The sequence below is a fragment of the Aspergillus luchuensis genome, chromosome 1 (genome assembly GCF_016861625.1).
Source record: "Aspergillus luchuensis IFO 4308 DNA, chromosome 1, nearly complete sequence".
NCBI classification, from domain to species: Eukaryota; Fungi; Ascomycota; class Eurotiomycetes; order Eurotiales; family Aspergillaceae; genus Aspergillus; species Aspergillus luchuensis.
The window spans coordinates 5,154,755-5,164,394 of NC_054849.1; the positions used below are offsets into that span (position 1 = coordinate 5,154,755).

The 9,640-nt window shown below is 49.2% G+C and overlaps 1 protein-coding gene across 1 annotated transcript; it reads left to right on the forward strand.

Annotated features, from left to right (window-relative positions):
* Nucleotides 1–3,364: 3,364 nt before the first annotated feature.
* AKAW2_11740S (uncharacterized protein) lies at nt 3,365–5,422 on the forward strand (the record flags this gene model as incomplete). The annotated part of the gene is made up of 2 exons (XM_041684258.1): nt 3,365–5,171; nt 5,223–5,422. 2 exons carry the CDS (start codon nt 3,365–3,367, stop codon nt 5,420–5,422), a joined length of 2,007 nt encoding a protein of 668 aa, XP_041538460.1.
* Between the last annotated feature and the right edge of the window lie 4,218 nt (nt 5,423–9,640).

Here is a 9,640-nt window from a genome sequence, read left to right on the forward strand (position 1 = left end):
TAGAGCAACGGGCGTGGCCGTTGCAGCTGGTGCAACGGCCGTCGCTCAGCGACGGGTTATTCATGTTGTTGCAGCGGCAGCATACCCACCAGCCGGCCATAGAGGGTCTGACGGCTGCGTGGACTATGGTGGTGTTGGCGTTCTGGACTTGGTTGGTCATGGTTGCAAGACTGGGGAACGGTAATAAGATCTTCAGACTGAGGTTGGGAAGATCAGGAGATGAGACAGCTCGAGACAAGACTACTAGCCAAGCGCAGAATCAATTGAGAGTGGAGAGGGTCTGCGGAGTGCTTCAAGGGCCCTGAGGGTGTATATAACGGTCCGAGGAAAGCGAGGTGAGAGGAGAAACACTTGAGTTCTTGTTGATAGTCTGAGATTGACTGTGCGATCGATGACAATGAGATGGAAAGAAATGATTGAACAGAGACATCTATTACGATGCTTATATGTAGACTCAATTGCAACAACAGATGCGCGAATTCATGTAACCTTGACAGTCGATGAGTTGTCCAGGCACTGCGGGCGATATACCTGGGCAGACAGTCCCTGCAATTGAGGTGCCCCGGCCTGCATACATCAAAGACGAAGCCAGCAATGTAAAGCTTTTCCGATAAGATAGATGGTATGCGCGTTCTCCGAATGGATCACCTCGTGGTCAGGGACCCAAAGGGTTGGAACGGCCCAGGCACCTGCAGGCAGAATCCTATAGGCATTGCTCCATTAATGCAAGCAGATGGCCCGTTCCCTGGTGCGCTGAGCAACGTCTGTCCCGTGAAAATGGGGCCCAGGGCTGTGCGTAACTAGTAGACGCCTTATCCCAATGCTGCCCCGAAGGATTGAGTTCAGGTATGCGGGCAACAAGTTTCCAGGGCACACTAGGTGGCTTAGCTGGGTCGTGGCTGGTTGCTCCAATAAGAGTGCGTCAGATTCGACGTTCCCAGATGATGACACCTGAAACAGAGGGCCTAGTGAGAAAGAGTCATGAGCAAGTATCCACAATAGATTTGAAGTCGAACGAAGGAAGCGTGTGGCTGGCTACGAGGAGAGAGTAGACCTACGAAGGTGTAGATGTCAGAGTACTATAATCTCGTCAACCCCCAACCCGAAGACGAGCGCAATGAGAAACTCAAGACGACAGACTGCCTAAGGAGGTGTGTGTTACCTATGACCTTCACACCACACCCAAGGTGTTTTAGTTCCCTGGCAGCGTGCTTGAGAGCGCCTGGAGAGGAATTTGCTTCCCCGTCCATTGCAGGATATTGCCAGGGTGCTGAAGGGGCCCGAAACAAATCGCGCACTCCCTTCGCTTGTCCGGTGAAGCAAGTCAAGTAGCACTGGGGTGGATAACAACCGCCGCAAGGACCTTCAACCGACCAGAGCACGCCCGTCCCATTGTTTCAAGGGGGCTAATTTATGCCCGAGGTTATCTGCATCCCTTGGCTTGCAAGAAGCGGGAGACGGGGTGCTAGTTATGGCTCGAAAAGAGGACGAAAATGATCTAACCACCCCGGGAGGGCACAGTGTTTGCGACTTCGGCGGCTGATCAAGGTTGAAGCCGCCCGGGACGTTACGTGGCTCCCAGCGGCGGAATTGGCAGACGCCATTCTCGCAAGGCAGATGTGTGCCGGACTTCCGTCAATAACTTCATGGAAGGCTAGCAGCGCCCGTTGGATCGACAGACAGTGATGGTTGAGCCATTCTTCTAGAAATTCCGCCCGACTCCACCGGGATGGCCATTCAGAGCCCTTAATCTTACTCGGGCTGGCAATGGGCTCCATACTGGGGCCACCGAAAGAGTGCCGAATGCCTCAGACTCGTCCGGGATGACATCATCCGCTCCTAGCTTGGCGAGGCGTAACTGAAGAGGGTGGATACGAGGCCACGGATGATTTGCCCGGGCACCCGGGTGGGTGGAGGGCAGCGGTGCTGGAGCGCCTGAGATGGAGCAGGAAAGTCATACAATATCGGCTGTTGAGACCGGACTAATAAAATGGTCTTCAGACTAAGGATATTAGTACACACGGTAAGTAAAGTAATCCGTGAAGAGGGTCTGTGTCTTTACACCACAGACGGAAGATGGCAGAGAAGAGGGGGGGAGGTAGGCAGAGAGTGGGACTGACACAATACTGTGACTGCCGTCATCCTCAGCTGGGAATCACCGACAATGCTTGAAGGGTTGACGAAAAGGGCAAGAAAGTCAGAACCCGTGATACCTATCGACGCCCAGTCACCAAGCGGGAGACAAAGAAAAGCGAGATCATGATGGACATGATGGGATATGACTTGGGGAAGGAAAGAGATGCTTCAACCCCAATTAGTCCAATTAGTCAATCAAGGCGGGCTGCTGAGCTAAGCCGGTGCGGCTCCCACCCGAAAACCAGCGATTGCGAATCCGTGGTTGGCCAACTGCCATTTCCACAGTTCTGACTAGTACCGAGTAGTAGCATCTACTTACTTTCCTTCCTCTTCTCTTCCACACTTCTTTCCTGGACGGACTTACACTACAAACAGACAGTATTGTATATCAGACAACAATAATTTTGGAGTTCACTGCTCCGGACAAGCACTAGTGCTACAAGTGGAGAAATTTATCCTTCCATCGACATTCGTCCGTGTTTCGGAACAATACTGCTTGGAATCCGTGTGCTTCGGATTGGTTTCTGGTGCTTTTTCCTTTTCTCCCCCCTCCGCGCGCATCTTGCGTCACACGTTCTCCGCCTCAGATTCTTGAAGATCGCTTCATCTTCATCTCTTCATCTTCACATCAATCTATCTTCCCCTTCTTCCTCCCCGCACCGAGTGGAATCTCCGGCACTTGCTTTGATCCTTTCATTCTACTCCCTTCTCCTGAAATCCACTCTCCAGTGTTTGGTTCCATCAATCAGTGAGCGGCATCTCCTTCAAATATCGCCCTCTATTCCCCCCCTCCGGTTGGTCTGTCCTTTCGGGCATCGGCCTGTCAATCGCTGTCAAATTCCTCCCTTCCGTTTATTTTTCTTTCTTTCCTTTTTTCTTTTCTGCATCTTTGCCCCTCCCCCTTGCCTATCACGGGGTCATTTTGCCCCTCTGGCATAATTCTTCTTTATCATCTACTGCTCGTCTCGTCGGGTGCCTGAACGGCTTTACACCCAACCCACCCCCACAGACTTTTTTATCCTCTCAAAAAGTCCGTCCGTTCATCCACTTCTCTTATCCATCCAAGTCCTCTCTTACTTTTCTTTTCCGCCCTCACTGCAAGTTCGGCCTTGGAACCTCCTGCGGAGCTTCTGTTGAACGACTTGCGCTGTCCCAACCCCACATTTCCTCGGTCGGAAATAGCGCTTCGCAGCCCATTGTTAATCTGAAGCAGCTGCAAGGGTTCAGGATGGGTCCCGCTGCGCGTTACCGACCCATGTCTCCCAGCGGATCGCGTATGATCGATCCTATGCGGGCCTCCACCGGCACCGTGCAGCTCAGTGCTTCCTACGATCCTTACCACTCTGCCGGCCGTCCGCCATACCCGGGTTACCATGCCGATGTCAACTACGCTTCTTCCTACGAACCTCGCCTGGTGCGAGAACCCCGACTGGAAGCACAACCCATCTCTTCCACAACATACCGAGACCCCGGCCATTCGACTAAGTTGAGGACCGAGTATGCCATCCGACCGCGAGTGCGGAGCAGCACCATGTCTGCGGTGGATCCTCGCTATTCCTCCGGTCGGTATGACACACCTGCATCGCCCTTGTCTCGGGCCTCCCCCGTCATTGTCCCCGGTCACCAGCGAACCCCTAGCCCGCGTCGAGACCATGACCGTTACGTTGTACCGGCCTCCTCGCCCCGACACCACCGGCGGCATCATCTCTCCCACATTGATTATGCCAGCGATACTGGGCACTTGGACCCACATGAGGGAGCAAGGCAACGAGTGCCTCATGGTGGATATCCGGTGTACGAGCATAGCCCTCGTTTGCGGTATCCCCCCACTGGCGGTCTCCGGAAAGGCGAGGATATTGACGACTATGATGCTTATTCTTATACCAATGCATCGGAGCAGATGGAAAAAGACTCAATTGCCAGGCTGCGCTACGAGCGAGGAGCTTATCCAAGGAATCGACCACTTAGTCTGACTGGCCTTGATGACCCTCACTTGCTGCCTCGCAAGGAGTCACGAGCTGTCGGGCCTCCTCCGTCTCAGAGAGGCTTTGACAAATTGGACCAAGGCGGCCGTGTGCGGCGTTCCACACACGGCTCCGCTGACAGTGATGTAGATCTGTCGAGTGCCCGGCGGCGGTCCTGGCAGAGGGCCCCCGTATCCTTGCACCAAGATGTCGATGAAGGTTACTCTTCTTATAGGGATGAGTACGACCATGGTCCCCATCGCCGACACCGGCGACATGATGACGATGCGAGTAGCCGGCACTCCTATGACGATCGTGCTTCAAGGCGAACTTCTGCTAAGAGCGCTGTCGCGGCTTCGGGATCGAGCACCGGCCTAGGAACCGCAGTGCTCGCGAGTGGTTACTCGGACGACTTTGACTATGATCTCTCACCCCGGCCCGACCGTCATCGCTCCCGGGACCGGGGCGCTCGGGATCTGGAGTATAGAAGGCATCACAGTCGATCGCGCAGACCTTCTAGACGTCGCTCAGGAAGTGAGTCTGATGAGCATACCTCGGATGAAGACCTGAAGAAATACCGGCGCGAGCCATCGGCGCATAGGAAGCCTGATGGCTCGGATGTGTCAGCCAGTGGCAGCGAGCGACCGTCTCATTATTTGACAGTCGATCGCGCCCATCGCCGGCGGTCTCACTCTCGTCACCGAAGCGAATATTTGCCGCGTTACAAAGAAGCAGATGTCGGCCGCCCAGACGAGCTCCAGAAGTCTGAGCAGGCCACGTCGAAAGATCAGGATCCACCTGCGCCCAAAGGAATCCTGAAGCGTCCCCGTGAGAAGTTCCCGGAGGAGCCCAATCCCGTACGAGAAGGCGTGGCCCCATTGAAAGATGCGCACAAGAAGGGCATCCCACCTGGGGCCCGGTGGACGAAGATTGACCGACGGCTTGTGAACCCCGCTGCCTTGGAGCTTGGCCGAGAGCGGTATGAGGAGCGAGCGGAGTATGTGATCGTGTTGCGAGTCTTGACCAAGGAGGAAATCCAAGCGTATGCGGTCAAGACGCAGGAAATTCGAGGTAAGTTCTCAGAAATTCATGGATCACAATGCGTACTAAGCAGGTGTGTAGATGCTCGCCGGCAAGAGGTCATGAAGGAGCGCCGTCGACGTCGGGAGGAGGACCGTCGCCACGGGCGTAGAGTGGATAGTTCCTCGAGTGATGATGAAGACGAGGATGACGAGGCTGCGACTCCTCTTGCCATCGAGGGTGCGCCTGACACGAAATCGGGGTCCAAGACCTCGACTGAACCCGTTAAAGCAGCAGTATGATCATGTTCTGTCTGTGCTTTTTTTTTTGTTCCAATATTGTTTTTGTTTATTTGGTCATTTCCTCAGTTGCAATACCTCTATTGTTCACGTGATTACATGCTGGTCCAGATCACGAGCTGGGAGGAATAGAGAATGAGTGTACAACAGCGGACCGGCGTTGCTCGGGATTGAAGGAACAGGAATGTATGGTTTATGGCAGTGCCTATTAGACGCAATGACCTGGATGCACGCGCAATCAAACAAGTCAAGCAATTACAATTGGAAGCGTTTGGATTTCAACTGGTTCTACGGCATGTGGTGTACACAATACGGAGTAAGTAGTAAATAGGAAGTAGTATGTGTGCCACTTCATCCACCTTGGAAAGGGAGACAAAACAGACGAAAGGAAGCAGAGAAGGTAACTCTCTCACATCACTAGCGCGAGATGTCAGTGCAGTGGCAATGCGCGACTTCCCAGAACAGAGAAAGAAAAGAAAATAAAAGAGCATATTACCAGTATCTCGTCAAAGGAAGAGAACACACCCCAAACGGTCTTCTGACTCCGTCCAAGCCCTGGTTACACTTCGTCCTACCTGAGTCTTCTTCCTCAGTGGTTGATCCAACTTTTTCTGCGCGTGTTCAAGGAAAACTACAGTACTTACAGTCTAGACAAACTTTCTCCCACCTCGTCAATGTGTCATGTCTTGTGTGACCCTCTCTCTCTCTCTCTCTCTTCTCCTCTCCTCTCCTCTGCCTGGATTAGGTATCATTCTCTCGGTGCCTAGAGTAGCCCTCCCTTTTTCTTTACCTTCTCCTTCTCCCTCTCCCTGTTTGTTCTGTTGTATGTGTGTGTTTTTGTTTGCTGGTGTGGCAAGTTGCCGTTTTAATTTTTTTCAGGCTGGTTTGGGTGTCGTGTCTGCTGCATGGCATGGCTAAGTGTAGAGTTGTATGTGTGACATTCCCCTTTTTTTTTTTTTTTTTTTTTTTTTTTTTTTTTCGCTCTTTACGGTTTTTACGGTTTCTTATTGTTACTTATTACTACTACAGTAGGTTGTTCTTCTCTGCACCAGTGGTTAAAACATATCACTTGTAAAGGTTGGTGAGAAAAAGATGGGTATAGAGAATGTCATGTCATGTATTGAACTGAGTGAGAAAGAAAAGGGGTTGAAGGGGCAAACTAAACTCTCTCTTTAGTCCGGATTACAATAACTCTCTCTTTAATAGTTTTGGTTCTAGTAGTTGTTTTTATCTGCTTGTTTCCGATGCGCATGTGAACACCAATAAATTAGGAATATGTGGAAATGAAGCATGACGAATCTGCGTGTGTGTGGGGTGGTTGGAAATTTGGTAGGTAATAGTAAACTTCACTATTTTTACTTAACTTTTGGAGGATAAGGAGGAACCGGCTTTTGGGCGTGTGTGTGCTGATATTTAGTGTTGGGAAGATATAGTTTGGAAGTGTGAAGGATTCTGGTCCACTAGGGATGATGGGATGGATACTTTGTCAGGTTGATGTAAGTAGATTGTCATGGCATAGTTCATTCGTCGGCCGATGACTGACTGCATTTATGCTTTGCTTCAAGTCTTGAAAGTATTATAGTATAGATGGCGATGTTAGTGGTTTGGTGTGTTAAGGGTATATGTCATGTCATTGCCACCTGATTGTTGATTGGGGAGGTGGTCGCAGGACTCGGACAAAATAGGACGAATGAGGGATGAAAATTGTAGTAACTCGTATGTTCCTATGTACCTGTCTATCTATCTATCATATGTACATAAATCCTTCAACAAGACGATGCAGGCACATCCATCTACGCATCACAGAAGGATAGATAGATACATAACCCAGACAGACAGACAGAAGAAACTCAATCAGCCAACTCACTCCCACCATTCAATATCCAGAAAAGATAAGTAGAGCAAGCAAGTGTATACGTACCTCAGTAATATATAATACTAACCATATAATATGACTTAAGTGGCGTCCTCAGATTTCTCTTCGCCGAACAAAGCCCTCCCAAGGCAACCGAGCAAACAATCAATCAATCAAGCAAGCACGCAAGCAAGAAAAAAAGGCAGGCAAGCGGGAGGCGCCTCACCTCTTCTCTTTCCCAGCCACACCAAACCAAACAGATCTGGTCAGCTTAGTAACCCGTCAGTTCAGACAAGACAGGTTTCCGTGTTCTATTTCTTTCTCAGGAGGTAATGTCCCATGATCAGAAAGGAGAATATTCCGCACAAGGTAATAAAATCAAGTATCGGGTTTGAAGCTTGAAGGATTGAGTTTATGTGTTTTCCAGCCGGCTTGGAAGGACGGGTAAGAGAAAGAAAGAAAAGCAGAGGATGAAACGAGGAAGGTTTGGTGGTTTGTTTGTTTGCTTGGATAGGTAGAAGAGGGGAAGGTGAGTGCGTATGTAGACAGATAGGAGTATCTGCCACTGCCAGTGTGATGCGATCAGTCCCCTAGAGACAAATAGGAAGGTAGATAAATGGGCTCTCTGTCTGCCTTGTGGGGTGATGAGGGGGCAGAGTAGTATATGGGTGATAATATGCCTCACTCTATAGTGAGTGGTTTAGTAACAAAGTATCTCGTTGGATTTGGCTAATCTAGTAGGGAGAGACATGTTGGCTCAGGACATAATCTCATAGGTTGGTGGGTTATATTGGAGATGGGGTGATTACATGGGTTATTTATTTGACCTCCACCGTAAGGCTCTCTCCTATATGCATGGGTAGGATAATAGAATGGTTCTACTATTACGATTACGATTACTATACTATACTATACTATACTATACTATACTACCACACATATACATAATCTATCTAGGTTTTCAGATGTTGATGTGTAATGGGGTACGTAGGGCTGCTTCTGCCACGACTAATCAGTAAGACAAGTCTTAGTATCTCGATTTAGAGGACCCCATATAGCTCACATACACCTGGACTCACTTCACAATGAAAGTGTATATATACTCTGGTAACAATCAATACCTACAGTAAGTAACAACCCAGTCCTGCACCGGGAAAGGTAAGCAAGCAAGCAAGCAAGAAGAACCGTTCCCAACGCTTCTGCATCATTGTTTCATTTGGCAGCAACAAGAGAAGAGAAAAAAAAAGCGCATGTCGTCCCGAGTCACCCGAGTTAAGGTTTCCGCTGCGCCAGATTGAGTTTTTGAGAAAAAGGATAAGGGAAAGTAAGGGTAAAGAAGGCTGATTTGCTTTGTTTCGTGTGCTCGGATATGCCATGCCATGCTATGCCGTGTGCCATGTCAGGTACGGAGTACACTTTGCTGTATGTATGTAAGTATGTTTTCGGTTTACAGACTAACTTGGGAGCCAGTAAGTAGTATAACTACGAACTACTTTATGGTAAAGTAAATAATATCTGGTCTAGATGGGTTGATAGGAATTCCTAGTATCCCCTGACTACTGATACAACTAAACTAGATCACTAGCTAGTAGGTAATAAATATAATTTCATCTGAAATAGACGATTTAGACAGGCGTCCATGTACGTACGTGCCTCAAATTTCATAAGCGAAAATGCAATTTCCACTACCTACGGGATAATAATGATGAGCAATGAAACAAAAAAAGTAAGAAAAAAAAAAGAAGGCTCGGGAAAATCCACACCACCAGGATGGCCGACAATCACCCGTTATTAGCTGCCGTCAGTGCGTGGGAAAGAAAGAAAATAAAAAAAAAAAGAGGGAAAGGGAAGGGCGAAGGAGAGGGAAATTGGACAAAGAAGCTTACACTTCACACCCCCTCCCTACAAGCTTAGAACATAGCTAGACTCACCACCAACTATCCAAAATAACCAACTACTAGATAGGTTTTAAGTCCACTTTAGTTTAGTACGCAAGTCTAGGTTACATACCTATCGTTGCGCACGAAAAAGAATAAAAATAAAATAAAATAAAAAGCAAAAGAAAAATTGACCAACGGCCACGAATCACAGCACATCAATTTAATTAAGACCTACATGCCCTATGTGCCTAGTCATGCAGGCTGTCAGGCTGGAGAGGAGGGGCGAGTAAATGATTGAGTGAGTGAGTGGTATTGTGTGTGTATGTGTGTGGAAAAAATGCAGGTGTGTGTGATAGCCTACGGATAAGTTTAGTTAGTGTTAGTTCAAGAAAGATGAATCAATCCCATTCATTTCATTTCCCCCTCCCCTCCCCTCTCCAACTCCATCTTCCCCCTCCGATCAACAGTTAGTAGTCCCGTCTGGAC